Below are 19,327 nucleotides of genomic sequence, written 5' to 3' on the forward strand. Positions count from 1 at the left end.
TCTGGGTCACACAGATTTTTATCCTTAAGGAAGACTCTCATTTGAGAGTATGTTTTTTAGTCTTAAGAATATATTTCAAGGCAGAAACCCTATATTTTTGTCAGTCCCTAAGGATTATAGTTTTTTTTTAATTATTACAAACCTGCAGTGTATATCTCAATATGCAACACAATTCACATTATTATACATTTTTTAAAAAGGAAAAGTTTCAGCATACAAGCACCTTGGAAAGAATTCTAATGTCGTATGATAATTTTATAGCTAAAGTTTCTGGGCAAAAGGTACAATTATCACTTTCTGTCCAAATTTTTAATAAATAGTCATTTTAAATGGAACATCATCATTTTATAGAATAGTATGAAATTACATTGCAAAATCAGGACAGACAGTGAACATCACATCCCAAACATTATGTATGTATTTACATTTAACGAATGGATAGTAGACAATCTTGTAGTAAAATATGGGGGAAGCCTGCTGCAAGTTGTACTAAGTCAATCAAATAGAAATTTGAAGAACCATATTAAGAAGAACTATATTAAGATGAGAGGTTTTATGCTTGGCATTTTCTTCCAGTGAAAAAATAAATCCAGTGTGCCACCATCTTAACAACTCCTTAAACATATAAGGAATATAGTTCTTATATAAAATAAGAGTAACAATATAGGAGTAAACAATATAGGAATTACCTCTTCCAAAGGTCAGTCAAATGACGGGTTTTTTTCTCTCTGACCCTAAAAGAACATATCGATCTTCTACCTCATAAAAGTTATAGCTAATAATTTTGTTCCTATGTATTTCATTTTTGTTTTTACTTTCTGATTGTTTCTGTATTAGGATTAACTTCTGTCATCCAATGGTGATAACTTCAAGTTGATCAAATAAGGACGTTTTCTATTCCATTTGGGGGCCATTTACTTCCTCAATTGTCTTTTACTCATTTGTAATCTAGATAGACAGCTAATTCCTTGGCCCTCTCAAACTGTATCCTTAAATGGTAGGTTCAGTTCAGTTCAGTTCAGTCGCTCAGTCATATCCGACTCTCTGTGACCCCATGGACTGCAGCACACCAGGCTTCCCTGTCCATCACCAACTCCCGGAGCTTACTCAAACTCATGTCCATCGCATCGGTGATGCCATCCAACCATCTCATCCTCATCATCCCCTTGTCCTCCCAACTTCAATCTTTCCCAGCATCAGGGTCTTTTCAAATGAACCAGTTCTTCGCATCAGGTGGCCAAAGTATTGGAGTTTCAGTTTCAACATCAGTCCTTCCAATGAATATTCAGGACTGATTTCCTGTAGGATTGACTGGTTGGATCTCCTTGCAGTCCAAGGGACTCTTAAGATTCTTCTCCAACACCACAGTTCAAAAGCAACAATTCTTTGGTGCTCAGCTTTCTTTATGGTCCAACTCTCACATCCATACATGACCATTGGAAAAATCATAGCTTTGACTAGACAGACCTTTGTTGGTAAAGTAATATCTCTGCTTTTTAATATGCTGTCTAGATTGGTCATAACTTTTCTACCAAGGAGCAAGCATCTTTTAATTTCACAGCAGCAGTCACCATCTGCAGTGATTTTGGAGTCCAAGAAAATAAAGTCTCTCACTGTTTCCATTGTTTCCCCATCTATTTGCCATGAAGTGATGGGACCAAATGCCATGATCTTAGTTTTCTGAATGTTGAGCGTTAAGCCAACCTGGGGGCTTCCCTTGTGGCTCAGCTGGTAAATGGTAGGTAGGCCATGATTACTAATATTCTTGATTTTTAAATGACAAATAAATACTTATTATACACCAATGCATATATCAGATGCTCTGAAAGTGACTGGAAAATAGATATTTTTAAGATGATAATTATATTCTAGGACATGTAATTACTATAAAACTTGAAAATAAATAAATAAATAAATAAAACTTGAAAATAATTTCTTATCCTGTAATCTCCCAAAAAATCTGATATGTGTCAAAGTACAGGAAAAGCTCTTTTCTAAAGAGCAAGAAGAGCAGGGTCCTTTGTTTGCATTTATCAGTCTACATAGCCTGAAAAAATTATCTATAATATTGAGCTTATATGGACAATTATATATATTTCTTCTATAGAAGAAATAATTTTCATAGTTTAAAACCTAATATTACTCCTTGGTAAGGGACCTGTATATCTATCAAAGAGGAGATCACTATATGTACAGGAAAAATTATCCTTAACAAAGTTCACAATGCCATCACAGCCACCTAATTAAATATCTTAATTGCAAAATTAGTGTAATTTTTTCAAATACATTTCTTTAAACTATTTATTTAATTTGGCTGCACTGGGTTTTAGTTGCAGCATGCAGGATCTAGCTCCCCACACCCCTTGTATTAGGAGCACAGAGTCTTAACAACTGAACTACCAGGGAAGTCTCCCACATACACATATATAAAGCCCAAATAGCTGTGAACCCAATGGCAAGCCTCTTTACAGAATTTAAAAATTTGGGAAGTAGCTTTGATTATGTATTCCAATAAAAAGGCAAGTGTTGGTTGCTTATTTAAGTCCAATTTATCTATTTGACATCACTAGCAAAATCCTTCCTAAAGGAGTCTGCTTTGTCAACATTATGTTAAGTAACCCCATGTTTTCTAAAATGCCAGAGTAACTTACAGATCAGGACAGAAAACCCTTCAGCTCCTTGTGGCACATTCTCTGACTGCCCCAATCAAGGCTGTCCACAGTCTGTCCTCTCTGACCACTCTCTGTAGGTTTATTCCTTCAGAGAAAGTCACTAAAAATCTAGGCTCATTATACAGTAGTGGTGTTAATACCCTTGGACTTCCCATTAAAGTATCAAATCAGTGCTTCATAATAGGTGCTATTTTGCCCAAACTGTTCTAAGCAGCCTCACCTCCCAGGGCCCAAGTAATCTTGTATTCATAAACATCTTCAGTGCCCTGTAGGAGCCTTCCAGTTCAATAGGTTGTGATTTTCAATCAAGTGTCCTTGAGATAAATGGAAACAAAACTTGTATAATATATTACCTCTTCTAACTTCAGGAAATTCCACCCAATGGAATTAAGTTATCCAACAAAAAAAGTTTTTGAGATTGCCAACTATTTATGCCCTCAGACTACCCAAACTGGCAAATAATTGGTAGCTAAATAAAAACTAATCAAAGCCACATCAATGGAGTCAGCACATTGTCTCCAAGTTCATATAAAGTCTAGAGAGTGGTGAAGAGCTTGGGCTTGGGGATGATGGAACTGTGTTTGAATCCTCTAAGGACACTGATCTACCAGCTGTATTAGTTTCCTATTGTTGCTGTAACAAATTGCCACAAACTTAGTGGCTTAGAACAATGCAAACTTATTATCCTGTAATTCTGGAAATCAGCTATCCTAAAATCAAGGTATCAGGAGGGCTCTATTCTTTCTGGAGGCTCTAAAGGAGAATTCATTCCCTTGCCTTTTCCAGCTTCTAGATGGTACCTCAAATTCGTTGGCCTGTGGCCCCATATTCCATCTCTGAAGTCAACAACATAGCATCTTCAAGTCACTTTCTGTTTCCTTCTCTCTCTAACCCCCCCACCACCGTCTCTTAGTGGCCATCTCTCTTCCTCTCCCTCTCCCTCTGTCTCTCTCCTCCTGTCTCCCTCTCTCCTCCTGTCTTCCTCTCTCCCTTTCTCTCTCCCCCATCTCTCCCTCTCTCTCTCCCTATCTCTCACTGTCTCTCTCCATCACTCTCTCTCCCCATCTCTCACTCTTTCTCTCTCCCCTTATTGTTCACTCACTCTCCCCCTATCTCTCACACTCTCTCTCCCCCTCTCTCTCTCTCTCACACACACACAATTTCACTTCCACTATATATCAGGTGATTATTTTAATTTAAACAAAGATTCTGGAGCACAAACCTTCATGTGCCCAAGAGAATCTTTAAAATCAGATTGAGAAAATCAGTAGAGCAGACACCCCCTTCCATGCCAAGGTATGCTATCTATGAAGCACATATGGCACAGTGACATCTGACACCCTTTATTTTTGTCTTAACTAAAGTGCACACCACACACATACACACACACACTCACATACTCACATGCTAAAATGAGATTTGTCTTTCTTCAGAAAGTGAAAGGCTGTACACATCCTTCTATGGTTTTGAAACTGTGTTCCTCAGGGACACTCTCAGCTTCGAGCTTGCCACTCAACCTCCAAGGCACCCCCTTCATCAACTGAGGAAAAAATAAGGCCTTTTGTGTGTGCCTAGCAGTTGTTTCACATTTGCTGGGGAAAGAACAAAGAAAAAGAGACCTCAGAACAAACACAGGAAGTGCTGAGGACAGCATGGAGGGGAAAAGAACGTTACTGAGCCAAGTTTGAATTCGCAATTCAGTCTTTGAGTAATTCATTTATTCTGAATGGTGAGAAACAGATATAGAGTTAAATTAATACTCATCAGTTATTATTCTGTAACAAATGTACTTCCTATCTACAAGCAGACAAGTCCTATATAATTTTCTTCTAAAAGAAGTGTAGGAGAAAGTGACTAATTCTTGTTTGTGCAATTAGTAAAAAGGCATATATGGCATTTCAGAGACTGTTATTCACTTCCTTCCTTCTGTTATAAGGAAATCACAGTGGGCCTAGAATCCCCGCCAACATTAACAGTGGCCTAGAATTTTCTATTTAAACATTCAAAAGATATGAAATGTATGGCAGCCGAGCCTACCCTGGCTGCTTGCCATGCCTAACTTTTAGACACCGAGCCAGCCAGAACACTCCTCCACGGCTCAGAGCATCTTACTCTGGAAAGAGACTCCTATCTCAGGAAGACTGGGACAAGATAAGCTCACATGAGATGACACTTTCAGGCCATTTTATGATAAATTTACTTCATAGCATCTTCTGTAGAGCCAATAGCCTGTCTCATCTGCCATTTTATTCCCAGGGCTGTTTTCCTGTTTCTGTCAGTGTATGGATATGACTCTTGCCTAAAACAGAGGGGAGTGGGGGAAACAGGAGATAAAGGAAAAGGAAAGAAAAGTATCACAAATTGGCCACCAAAGAATGGAAATAATATTTATTGAATATCTGCAGTATGCTGGGCTCTTTACACATTTGATTTATAAATTAGATAATACATATCTAATGTAGAGACTTAATTCTGCACTTTTTTAAGTGAGGACATTGAAACTCAGAGATGTCAATAAGCTTATTCCAAGTCACACAGCTAGGCAGTGGCAGAGTCAGGTCCATCCATTTCACCATTAACACCCAACCATTGTGATTTATACTTGAAATCAGAAAGCACGATTATAGAAAGTTTTACATCCTATCCTAAGGATCCCATAGGATGGCTAGCTCGTGAGAACACTTCAGTACTAAAAAAATCCTGGTTGTGAACTAAATTAATCCCTGACCCTGCACTGAATGCAAGGGGGAAATAGATGGAAGAGTGTTGAGCTGTCAACAAAGATCCATTTCTTACCAAGAGGAAAAAACCAAGAGATCAAAGTGGAGGAGAAGGAGCTGTGCAGAGGTTGTTGTAGACAGTGCTGGGAAGAGTTAGCATAAGGAATGTCCCTATCGCTCTGGCAGCTTTTCTAAACTAGCTGGTCAAGAGATCCTAGGTCAGGAAGCCATCAAGCCAGTTCAGAAGCCAGTCTCTGGGATGCTGGGGCTAAAAGAGAAGTAGAGCTGGAGGAACCTTTTCTAACAGGAATTTTCCATTTCTCACAATGAGCTAGTCAAACAGCACTTACTTGCACTTAAGAGAAAGAATGAAAAGTTACATAGCCTGCCTTTTTAATTCTCATTTGCCTAGTTTGCATTTGAACAAATTATTATTTCTGCCTTCATTAGAGTATTTAACACAATGTAATCAACCTGCTGGGAAGTAAAAGTGTAACCATTTTATGGTTTGTTACATTGAAATTTAAATTTGCATATTAAGCAGCAAAGGCATTAACATGTGTACCTATTCTTTAACTATGGATTATGAAATACCTCTCTAGTGTGAGCCCAAACATCAAGCCGTTTTCTGATTAAACTGCTTAATTAAATAAAAGATGATTAACAACATTCATTTATACCCTTGATACTTTAGTAGTTTGAAATTAAAACACAAAGACATTTAGAAACTTTACCAAATCTTCTTCATCACTGTTTTGCAAGCATCTCTCTGAATATGATACATTGACTCTATGCTGGGAAAAAACTTCACTCTAAAATATCCCTCTTTATAAATAAAGCAAAGCAATCAAGTAAATAGTACCTGAACTCAGATTCAAGGTAATCATTTTGATTCCATTCAAACCTTCATCACTAGTGCTACTGGTCTAAGTCTTATTCTATAAATTTCTACCATGCCAAATAAAGGAGAACATGCAGCAAGCTTCCCAGTCTAAATGCAAACCGTCTTGATATATCAATGGTGAGCTAACTTAATTTGGTGCTTCTAACCTATACTGCAAACACAAAATCCTTCTGCACCCAACTGAAGCTTATTTAAAAAAAAAAAAAAAAGAATCTCAGAGTGATGAGTGAGCTTATCTTAATGTCTTCTGTCTCTTACAGTATTGACTACAGGCTTAGATCTCCTTGACTTGAGTGAACCCGTCTCTCAAACCCAAACCAAAGCCAAGAAGTTGGAGGCCTCATCAAAAACCTCATCCCTCAAGAAAAAGGCTGATGGGTCTGACCTCATCAGTGCAGATGCTGAGCAGAGAGGCCAGGCTCTCCGAGGCTCGGAGACAGCATCCTTAGACTTAAGTAAGGCAATAGCTGTGTTCGCTGCCTTGATACAAGGCCATTCTACAGATGACATGAAAACAGTGGGCAAAGCAGTAGAAAAGTTGATGTCTATGTAGGAAACTGTGCAGGACACACTTCTTTGTGCTTAGATTAAATAGCAGTTGGGGAGCTCAACTTTGTAGAACTGGTGTGGATTTATATGTTTACTTATACAACCCATGTGTATCAAGTTTTTGACAGATGGCAGACACCATACTAGGCACTGGAGTTACAATGAAAATAAGATACAAATCTTGCTCTCCAGGACCATTCAGTCTAGAGAGGAAGAGAGTCTAGAAAGAGAAAACTCTAACTCAAGGTCTAGGAACAGCCACATGGAACAGTAACATGTAACAAGCGTATTTGCAATACAATAATATTAGCAACCATTTATTGGTGACTTACAATGTCCAGGACTGTGCTACATCATTACATATGTCATCCCATTAAGTCATCACAACTCTTTGAAATGAGTGAGGAACCAGGTTTTCAAATTTAAATAATTTGCCCAAGATCCCAGTTAGTATGAAGAGCTGGAATTTGAGCCAAGCAATTAACTTCAAAGTCCATACTTCTCTCCACTGCACATTTTCCTAAGAAAGGAGGTCTTAACCTTGATTCATGGAACCAGTCAATTAAGCTCTTCTTAAGAGAAAGAAAGGTGACAAGAATTTCAGAAAGTCAAGGGAAACATGGATGAGTAAATATCCATAAAATGAGCATATTAGTAACTTATCCATAAAGTCATGAAGGCTAAAGGAGATATATAAAATCACTTAGCACTGTGTTATATACATATTAGATGCTTATGAATTAATTTATCCATTTGTTCAATAAACATTTTTCTGAATACCTGTTGTGTTCCATACTATGTGCTGGGAATACAAAGATAAACAATATAAGCTTTCTGTTCCTTAGTAAATGTACAGTCTAGTGGAGAGATAGAAAAATGATTAAAAGATTACAATAAAGTATGTACTATGTGCTGCAATAAAGAAAAGCCTGGGTTAGTTACTGCATGCTAGCACCTTCATAAAGCCCCTCACCCAACCAGGGGTTTATAGAATGTATGTTATAGGAAGCACTGTGATAGCAGTCTTGAAGAATGAGTAAGAATTTGTCAGATGAAAAATATGGATCAGAGAAAGTAAGGGGGAAAGGGCAGGGCATTCCTGATGCAGAAGCACAAATAGACTGAGATGCTTTTTCAAGCAAATACAAATATTGTCACAGTATTCAAGAATGGTAGAGTAGTCAGAAATAAGTCTTAGAGTCACCAGGGGTTGGATAATGGGAGTTCTTGTTTGACAGGTCCTCGAGTTTTGGGGGAGGGCAGGGTTGAAGGATAAAGTTCACTTGTATAAAACTTCTCAGTCTTAACCAATCTCCATTCTCTCTCCACCTCATATTCTCCCCTTGTTCCCCTCACCACCTTCCTGTCTCCTTAGCAGACATTCAAACACAACTGGAAAAATGGGATGATGTTAAGTTTCATGGAGATCGAAATAGCAAGGGGCATCCCATGGCAGAGAGAAAATCAAGCTCATCTAGAACTGGATCAAAAGAACTTTTATGGTAAGATATTTTAATATCAGAAAATAACCATTTATGTGTCATGTACACATGTTACACATGTATTGAAATAGCCAATGAGTTAAGTCAGTCCAGATTCTTGGTGCCATTTATAAGCCCCTGTTTATCAATGTTAATTATTGTGACTTCTAAAATTAAATTATTTCATCTGAGTTGTCAAAAATTCAGCCAATAAGGATTTTGGTAGTTTCATAATTCAATACTCAATATTTTTCAATGTTTGTTAATAATTTTCTGAATGTGTAACTGATCTTTCAAAATAGGTACACAGGTATATTTCATATATGTGTATATTCAATGGGGGCTTCCCTGGTGGCTCAGATGGTAAAGAATCTGCCTGCCAATGCAGGAGACCCAGGTTCGATCCCTGTGTCAGGAAGATTCTATTAAGTGAGTTACATTAAATGTTTCTAGTTAAACAGGTAGCCTGTTCTGACTTTATGAATCATCACTGTCAGAAAATGAACTAAAAATAATCTATGGATACCCATGACAAAAACTGGCTGTCTAAATCTTACCATGTCTTTAAAACTTCCTAAAGGGCAGCATATTTCAGTCTGTTGCCCTTCACACATCTCCACTTATATGACATTTCAAATTCTATATAAAGATCCAATCTTACTGATATACTTTGTGAGAAGCTCCCTCCCCTCAAGCCAATACTTTTTTGATGAAGCAGAACTTTCTGCAACAAAAATGATATTGCATTTATTTGCCTTTTCCACATAACTGAAGTATAAATCAATCAGAGACAGTAACACCTAGCACATTGCAGCCACTGACATTCCAAAAGTGGTCATTATAATGGAAACATTCAAGTAAAAGTCTGATGAGAGCTTTGTTACCAAGGATCTTGGTGATCCAAATTAACCAGGTTTTTCAGCTGACGTTCTAGCTGAATTTGCTTCTCGATGTACATTAAGTTCCTTCATGCACCCCGTATAGGTCTTCAGAGCACAGATCTCAGCCAGAACTGAGTGGTGGGAAAAGCGCCTTGAACTCTGAGTCAGCTTCGGAGCTGGAATTAGTGCCTCCAACACAGGTAACAAATCCAATTCCTCAGTGCACCTATCTTTTCTAATAGATCATTTATGTCATAAATATTTTATTTAAATTTTCACCAAAAACTTTGAAGTTTTTCTTTCTGTATTTTGTATTTCATTTGCTTTCTCGCTCAGCAGCTATCTCAGTGCTTAAAATAACAGATAATTGATAAATAGGTAGGAGGGTAGGTAGGTAGGTAGAAAGATAGATAGATTTGGCTGGAAAATGTGTCAGTGAACTTACTACTTAGCACTTTTTCCTTGTTCTGCCATTTACTATTCCATTATTTTTCAATACAAAATCTGTTCTACTCCAGCATTAGCATTGTTTATGTAACAGATGCAAAGAAGAGGAAAGTACATCTTGAACATTCATTCACATCTATGCCCTGTGGGACAAGATATTTACACATCAGGATTCTGACCATCACATTAAAATAAATGTGATGCTAAGGAATTACTAAGTGTAGTATGAGCAATCATGATAATACTAAGAGCTACCATTTGTGAGTACCTACTAAGTATTAGAGACTCCACTATGTGATTTTCACATATTTGGATTGGCCAAAAAGTTTGCTCTGGTTTTTCCATAACATCTACAGGATAACCGAAACAAATGTTTTGGCCATCCCGATATTACACCTAATACTCAAATAATCCTGTGAATTATTTTTAGCCTTACTTTTTCTCTAACGAGTCTTGGTAGAGTCAAAATCCTTTTATTGGGGCACCCAACATCCCTCGTATAAGTAAACCAGACCTGTCTGTCCACTATTTGACCCTCGACTTCAGTGTAACTGACCTGCGTATAGCTAGTTACCTCCTGTGGTTAAGGCTGTGCCAAGAAAACCCAAGTCAATCTCAATCTTTTCATTTGCTCAAACACTTTACAAGGGTATACAGCCTTGATCTAAAACCACAAAGATCTCTTGAGAAATGTATCCACATTCACACATCTATAATCTCCGTGGAAATAAGTAAGATGAAATGAGCAAAAGAGATTTTCCTGAGTGTTATTAGATAAGATACTGAAACTAAGAGAGGAGATACTTTGTCTGAAGTGAGTAAAGGGATAATCATGATAATAGCAAATATTACTGAGTGCTATGAGAAGGTCTTCTAATATATATTAATTAGCTCTTTTGATCCTAACAAATGACCCGATGATGTAAGTGTATTTATTACCCCCATTTTATAAGGGGGGAAACTAAAGTACACTGAGACTAAGGAAATTGTCAATGCACTCACAACCAGTCAGTGGGCAAGAAAAGGAGGACACAGATAGAAAGAAAATGCAAGGCATCTGGAAACAGTTGTTAAGCCCTTAACAGCAACTCTACAAGAGAGAGGTGGGCATTACTACTCCTGGAACTTGGCAGGAAAATGAGTCAGCTAACTTTCAGAACAAATAACCCTGGGAAGCTTAATGAATTGTAAAGGTACCATGCTTTTCATCTTTGTTCATTTAAATGTATCTTTAAAAATAGCAAATTGATAACATTTATTAGAGAAACATTTCTTGATAAGTGCATTAGAGATTTAGATTCAGGTGGGCTGCCGTCTGTGGGGTCGCACAGAGTCGGACACAACTGAAGCGACTTAGCAGCAGCAGCAGCAGCGTAACTAGTGCTGTTTCATAAACTGGAATCCTTGGAACAGTTTAATGTGGCAAAAGAACACTTATTTCTGCAGCCTGGCACAGGTGGGCTGTTCTGCAGGGAGCTGGAGGGGGGAGGATCAGCTGGGGTCCTCGGTTGCCATGGAGACCCACAATGCACTCATCTTATTATTCCAGTGACTGCTACTCCCCTGCTGGTTGTCTGATTTCATCCCACCACATTGTCCACTTACCCACTGGTGTGCCTTTAAGCAAACACAATATGCTTTGGAAAATTTGTATGAGATTCCCAACATTGTCCTCCAAAACATCATGTTAATTGCCTTGAGATAGTTCTGTCTGGATAAATCATAGTGAATCCTTTTAGAAGGTTACCAATTATTTGTACAGTGTTTATCCTTTAAATTATTTTTTTTAATGCTGCATGTTTACTTAACAAGATTTGCCTAAACTAAGCAAATTTACAACCTCCTAGTTGTAATTCCAGCCTGGGTTAAAGTAGGAAAATTTCATGAATTTGGGATTTAATTATTTAAATTATTAAGTCACTCAAATGGAACAGCAAGAAAACAGACTGACTTATCTACCTGTAATAAAAAAAAACAGAAAGGTGTTTTTACTCTAACAAGCATACTGCTCTTAAATATATGATCTCTTTACATAAATAAGATGATGAAACAGTATGAAAATTTGACTTAAAACTGACTTGCAAACTATTCAAGTAAAAAATTTCAGCTTATCAAAATTTTGTTAACTGCTCTACTAACACTCAAGATGGGTCACAGAAAAATCAAGGAAATGTATTCTCTCTCAAGCCAACATAAATAATCTTAGTTTAACAGGTGAGGAATTATTTAAAAGCCTTGCTTAAAAATCATAAAGAGAATGAAAGCTAACAATGAGAAGAATTCTTATGTTCATTTTCTTTTCAAAATGGGGAAAAAGAAAAATAGACTAGTCTCTTTCAAATAGTGCTTTGAATACACTAATCAGAGTGACAGGAAATTATAATAAATTCTATAATCTCTGTATATTGAAGAATAAACTTTCTTGATATTATGCAAACTGTGTAATTTGTATTCTCTGCAGCTAACCATTTAAAGAAATTATGATATCTGAAAAATTAAAAATTTTTTGAAGAATTGAAGCAATTCTTCAGTGATATAAAATTAACTTTTTAATGATATAAAATTAGCTTTTTCCATGAAGGAGTTGAGATAGTGGTAAGACAAAAAAAAAAAAGAACCCAACTTCCACCGAAGAGTGATGGTTCACAAATTTCTTTTTCAAGTATGGACACTGGAAGGACAGCTCCAAGACAGGCTCTTCTTAACCTAAGCTGGACTACACAAGAAGGTGAGGCAGCCAGGCTCTCAAATACTGAGTCATAATCCTGACTCAGTATTTGAATCAGAGTGAACAGAATCACTCTGATTCTGCTGATTTTGGCAGAGCAAATGCTTCCTTCCACATTGTTGTAATTCCATCAAGTCGGCAGTGTCCCCAACCAGAAGAGTTTAAACTTTAAAAGTGCAGATATGTTTTCTAAATGTTTGAAGGTGTAGTGAAAAAGGAAAGGCATACTAATAATAATGTAATATATTCCTAATATACTATTTGAAATGTTTACAATAATCTTGAGAATTAACGTTTTCTCCATTAATGAGCAATGCATCTCAGAGAACAGAAGTAGTTTTCCCAAGGTGACACAGCTAAGATGGAGAGGAGCCAGCACTCAAATCAAACCCATCAGCTTCTAAAGTCCTTGTTCTTCATCACATGTCACCTCTTATCAGCCACATCAGACTTCTCTACCTGAGGGAAATCACAGACCATCGATTTCCCTTCTCATTGCTAGCCCTGATTATTACTTAGTTTATAGGGTTAATATGAGTTAAGTGGTTTTAAAAAATATCACTTCCTTCCAGAAAATCTGAAGATGAATTAGGATTGTCATCTGATCTGAGGCCATGCACATTTTTGTGCCTCCTCTCCCAAATTCATTCTCAACCTCTTACTCTTAGAAATGCTAATGCTTTCCATGCCATTCCTTTTCAATTTAATGAATGAGACAATGTCTGCCATCCATAAAGCCATAAGTGAGGCAGTGGAAAAGTTCGAAAGATGAGACAGATTTTAAGAAGTATGAAGAACTTTATATCTAGTAGAAACAATTAGATAATACATTATAAATATAAATATAGTTTTGCTTTTTGGAAGACAGCACAGGAGCCACATCATCATCCCTCTTACCCTCCTGGCAACACACAGTGAGCTACCAATGAGGAAGAAAGCAGGAGAAGATGGAAAGAAGTAACAAAACCAAGAAGGCAGAAAGACAAGGTCAGCAGGAGGGCAAAAAGAAAGAAAGCTGAAGATCATTTTCATAGTAGATAATCCACACATATTAGGTACTCAACAAATACTTTTTATATAGTGAAAAAATAAGGAATGCTAACAAAAAGGAGAAACAAAATGTTTGTCGTTTTTTAAAATTTGAAAATAGAGGCTAATGGTTAAAGATGGGAAACGTGAAAGGATAAATTTTTATTCCTTTAGCATTTGAAGCTAGTTCCAAAAAATAATTTTTAGTTGTGTTTGCTAATAGACTGCTCATTTTCTTTAAAAATCAGTCCTGATTTGCCTTGATAGTCCATAACATAGAATTGCATGGTTGGAGGCAGACAGGAACCATGGGCTACCCACCTTTGCACAAAGCTCTGGGAATCTGCTCTTGACACAAAAGCTACACCTTTTTTCTGTACTTTCAATGATAAATGTCTGCTGGCTGATTAAGAAAAAATATCATGGCTATCTTAATGAAGAAAGTATTTAGATGATCTGTTCTATCATAAGTCCAGATTAATGAATCCAGATTAAACAAAAGTGTTCTAAACACAGTTTTTTTAAAAATCGAATTTCCAAAGTCACACCTGATAAGCCCTAAGCAGAAAAATTATAATAACACTTCGCCAGCAAAGGTCTGTATATTCAAAGCTATGGTTTTTCCAGTAGTCATGTACAGATGTAAGAGTTGGAACATAAAGAAGGCTGAGTGCCAAAGAATTGATGCTTTCAAACTGTGGTGCTGGAGAAGACTCTTGAGAGTCCCTTGAATAGCAAGATCAAATCAGTCAATCCTAAAGGAAATCAACCCTGACTATTCATTGGAAGGACTGATGCTGATGATCTCAGTTCGTTTCCAAGGCAAACCATTCAATATCACAGTAATTCAAGTTCATGCCCCAACCACTAATGCTGAAGAAGCTGAACAGTTCTATGATGACCTACAAGACCTTCTAGAACTAACACCCAAAAAGATGTCCTTCTCATCATAGGGGACTGGAACGCAAAAGTAGGAAGTTAAGAGATACCTGGAGTAACAGGCACATTTGGCCTTGGAGTACAGAATGAAGCAGGGTAAAGGCTAACCAAGTTTTGCCAAGAGAATGCACAGGTCATAGCAAACACCCTCTTCCAACAATACACGAGACGACTCTATACATGGACCTCACCAGATGGTCAGTACCAAAATCAGATTGATTATATTCTTTGCAGCCGAAAATGGAGAAGCTCTACACAGTCAGCAAAAATAAGACCTGGCACTGACTGTGGCTCAGATCATGAACTCCTTATTGCCAAATTCAGACTTAAATTGAAGAAAGTAGGGAAAACCACTAAGCCATTCAGGTATGACCTAAATCAAAATGACTTTTCCAGTAGTCATGTATGGATGTGAGTTTGGACCATAAAGAAAGCTTTCTGTTGAAGAATTGATGCTTTTGAACTGTGGTGTTGGAGAAGACTCTTGAGAGTCCCTTGGACTGCAAGGAGATCCAACCAGTCCATCCTAAAGGGAATCAGTCCTGAATATTCATTGGCAGGACTGATGCTAAAGCTGAAGCTCCAATACCTGAATCGAAGAACTGACTCTTTGGAAAAGACCTTGATGCTGGGAAAGGTTGAAGGTGGGAGAAGAAGGAGATGACAGAGGATGAGTTGGATGGCATCACTGACTCGATGGACATGAGTTTGACCAAGGTCAGGGAGTTGATGATGGACAGGGAGACCTGGTGTGCTGCAGTCCATAGGGTCGCAAAGAGTTAGACACAACTGAGTGACTGAACTGACTGATGCTGAAGCTGAAGCTCCAATATTTTGGCCACCAGACGCATAAGAACCAACTCATTGGAAAAAACCCTGATGCTGGGAAAGATTGAAGGCAGGAGGAGGAGGGGGCAACAGAGGATGAGATGGTAAGATGACATTATCGATTCAATGGACATGAGTTTGCTCAAACCCTGGGAGATAGTGAAGGACAGGGAAGCCTGGTGTGCTGCAGTCCGTGGGGTCGCAAGGAGTCAGACAGGACTTAGCAACGGAACAACAAGATCTCACAAACCAAGTGGCATGCCCCACCCTCCCAAAAAACTGAGGGTTATAAAGGTTAAGTAATTTGCCCAAGGTCACCATTAATAGTAAATGGTAAACCAGGATTTAACCCCAGGCAAACTGACTTTAGAGAGACTGTTTTTATATCTCTGCTAGTTGTTATATTTTTCTTCTCTACAGTTAAGCAAACCCCTTTTCTCCTCCAATTCCTTCAGAAAGATGATGAGCCTTTTTAAAATGTGTTTTGGTGGAAGATATCTATCAATTGTATCAGGAGCTATGAACGATGGCTTTAGATGTTAGCCAAGAAAATTATGCTAGGACAACCACAGCCACAAATACAGTCATTTGCAAATCATATTTGACTGTTTTGATCATATGACTGTTTTGATCACAGTCATAATTTTGAATAAAGAGAATAAAGCATAATATTATTTTCAGAGTTATTTAATTCTTTCTTCTCTCCCTTCACCTAGTGCCAGTCATTCAGTGCAATCAACAGCTGGGGTAATTAAATGCTTTCCTTCTTTGGAGCCTGTAATACCCTAAAATCCAATTAGCTTAAATGAATTAAAATGCTGTTTTTAAAGCCAAAGCACTTCCAGGAGGTAACTGTTAATTGTGGAGCATTTTTCAAAACCATGCAAAGAGGGAAAGAAATTACTACGTCAGAGTATATTTGTGAATTCCAGAGTTCCACCCACATACACATAATGTCAATTCCTAGATCAGAAGTTCTCACAGTGTGGTCCCTAAACCAGCAGTGTCAGTATCACTTGGGAACTAGTCAGAAGTGACAATTCTATACCCCACCCCACACCTACTGACTCAGAAACCCAAGGGGTGGAGCCCTGCAAACTGAAGGTGACCTGTGGGTGACTCTAATGCATGCTAAAGCTTGACAACTGCTATTACAGCCATTGTGCAACCAAAATAGCTGTAAGTCAAACTTACAGGTGTAAGTGTCTTGTTTATCATTCCTCTAGTTAAATATTAAGAAATATCTGCAGTTTACTAGCATTATTTATGTTTTTCCATATTACAATTTTGCCCGTAATGAAATTAGATGTTAAAAAAAAAATATTGTTAAATGAAGGCTGTTCTTGACTGTGTGTTTAGTCTGTTTTTCATTCTCAGTCCTAAATCAGCATGCCTGGGCACACTGCTGAGTTGCTAAAATGTTTGAGAACCTTTAGATGTATACTACCCTCAGCTTGCAAACTGCCTTTGTTTGCATTCAGTATCTACTTATATTTTATAGCATTTATTTTATGCTTCCTTAGGAAAAATATATGGCTTTAAAATGTGAGGTAGCTAAGATTCAAATTAGTAATAACATAAGGCTTTTCTAACAGTGTGGGAAATAGCATTTACCTAAATAGTAACTGTCCTATCAAAACAAAATTTCATTTGCACGGTAAGATTGTATTTACATTTACTGTTTTAGGCAGTGAAGAGACCATAAACTGTAAGTCTAGAATCCTGAGAGATTTTCTTCTTCCAGATGTATAGTGCCCTTTGCATCCTATGATTCATAATCCACTTGGGTCGTGAAACATTGATGAAGGGAAGCCAGTGACAGTAATGGAGTCCTGTTCGGTCAGACTTCACAGGAAAGACAGATCATATTTCACTGGTGAAAAGTGCCTCTAATTAAAGGAGGTGCCTTGGGGATAAAAATGTTAGTGCTTCCTCTTTCTTCTCCTAATGTCTTTCATTATTATATAAATGCACAAAGTTTATTTCTTACCATGTGTGTCCATTTTTTTTAACTTTATCTCAACAAATATTTATTTCATGAACAAACCTGCAGGAAAATGAAAGAATTGGTTCTAAAAGCAAAGGAATAAGGAACAGAGATTTACATAACCATCTGGGAAAGAAATGTCAAAATAAAAAGTTTACCAAGTTAGATACAAGGTTGATTAACTGTCTATAAGACAATAAAGTCATATCATCTTTGGCATTAACTTCTCTACCAGGCTGTAAGATCCTAATAGGTTATCAGTTCTAAAAGGTTGTAAATCATGTGCACCTTTATATTTGTTAAGCAAATATATTGTCACCCAAGAGTGTCAGATGAGGGCGGTAGTGGGCTGAATGGTGGCCCCCCTAAAAGATACGTTCATATCCTAATCTCTGGAGCCTCTGTCAGTCTTCACCTCCCTGACTCAATTTTCTGGATTAGAGAAATACAGTAGCTTCCACAGGGCCCAGAGAATAAGGGAGGATGCTTCTTTGGGAGGCCACTGAGCCTCGTCCACCAGTGAGCAAGGCACTGATGCCAAGGCAATAGCATCACTGCCTTGACCTGCCTTCATCACCTTCCCTTTTCTGACCACAGGCACTGCTCCAGAGGCTTCAACCCTGAGCTACTCACAGGCATCGCTCTTTACCAGGAACCCCACTAGGGCATCCTGCAGCCATCCCCACTCCACCCCCAAATCAGAGCTTACTAGCACAGACATCTGCCAGTCCAGGTACAGCACAAAAATCAAGTCCCTTTCAATCTCCTATACACTCTCCTTAGCCTCCAGATGGGCCATGACACCTTGACTGAGAACACACAGCCACCTTCTGGGAGTAGGGAAGAGAAATACCTTTAATTTGGTCACTCATGTATTTCCTGACAGTATATTTACTGATTATTTGTTGAGTACCTACTCTTAGAAGGAGAGGCCAGGGATACAGCAGGGAATAAATACATCAAAGAGGAGAAAACATAAGTTAGTGTTCCAATAAATTAACCTTTCACATCCATTAAGGCAGAAGGCAGTCTAAGACTTGTTTATGCTCAGAAACATTGCTAGTAATTACTTTATTATTATTATTTTCAGCCCAAGGTATTCTAGACAGCTTCTTGGCTAGCTCTCTCAAACTTGCATGAATGTCCCTGTCTCCAAGGGACAGCTTTTCTATATTTTGCATCTTCCTAAAATGGCCAGTTGAGTACAGCCTCCTGTGAGAGGCAGTGCATGCAGTGGTTTTCAGCATGGCCCAGAAGCAATGGTCCTACCGCTCAACTAACCGTGAGACCAGGGGCAAGTCAAGTCAGCCCTCTGTGCTTCAGGGTCATGAAGTCAATGCTAGTACTTACCTCAGGTTGTTGAGAAGACAACATGAGTTCCAGTAGGTAAAGGACTTGAAGCCGTGCCTGGCATGTAGTAAGCCCTGGTATTGGTGGTGTTCAGTCTCTAAGTCATGTCCGATTCTTTACGACCCCATGGTCTGTAGCCCGCCAGGCTCTTCTGTCCATGAGATTTCCCAGGCAAGCATACTGGAGTGGGTTGCCATTTCTTCTTCCAGGGGATCTTCCCAACACAGGGATTGAATACTGTGTAATCATTAAAGAGGGGGGTTCCTCTTGAGGACCACTAATGGTGGAGAAAGAATGAAAAGCAACCGAGCAGAATAGATGGTGAGTGCTGGCTGAAGAGCATAGTTTTGCCACAGTTTTGGTTTTCAAATGTGACTACTATTAAAAATCACCACAGAGCTTTTCAAACATTTAATTCCTGGGCCCCACCTTCAAAGATCACTTCATTGGTCTGGGGTGGGGCCCAGGTCTGTTCAAATAATTCCCCTAGAAGCAGGGGTTGAGCACCCCTGCAGGACAGCAATCTCCCACGTGGCCAGGGAGCCACCCCTGCCCTGCAGTGAAAGGGGGTAGTGGACTTGACTCTGAGCCTCTATCCCCCTGCTCCCCAAGGCCTAGCTGCCTTAGCAGTGCTGGCCCTCCCACTGCAATCCATCCGCAGGCATCCTTGAGGCATGTATCACTTGTCAGACCCTGGACTCAGGGTGGGGCAGTACAAGAGTTACCAAAGTCCTCCCCCTGTGGACCCCACAGCAGAGCAAGAGGATCAGAGAAGAAGATAAGAAAAGAAAACAAGCAATCACATGGAGAAA

The 19,327-nt window shown here is 38.5% G+C and overlaps 1 protein-coding gene across 4 annotated transcripts in view; it reads left to right on the top strand.

Annotated features, from left to right (window-relative positions):
- The window catches only part of PEX5L (peroxisomal biogenesis factor 5 like), a 195,956-nt gene that overhangs the window by 86,263 nt on the left and 90,366 nt on the right, over positions 1 to 19,327 (top strand). For all 4 annotated transcript variants that reach the window (XM_065942461.1, XM_065942458.1, XM_065942459.1 and 1 more), the window contains 3 exons: positions 6,557 to 6,751; positions 8,224 to 8,347; positions 9,311 to 9,407. In XM_065942461.1, the coding sequence (XP_065798533.1) occupies positions 6,557 to 6,751; positions 8,224 to 8,347; positions 9,311 to 9,407 (416 nt within the window). The remainder of the gene's footprint in view (positions 1 to 6,556; positions 6,752 to 8,223; positions 8,348 to 9,310; positions 9,408 to 19,327) is intronic.

Source organism: Muntiacus reevesi, chromosome 8 (assembly GCF_963930625.1).
Source record: "Muntiacus reevesi chromosome 8, mMunRee1.1, whole genome shotgun sequence".
Taxonomy (NCBI): domain Eukaryota; kingdom Metazoa; phylum Chordata; class Mammalia; order Artiodactyla; family Cervidae; genus Muntiacus; species Muntiacus reevesi.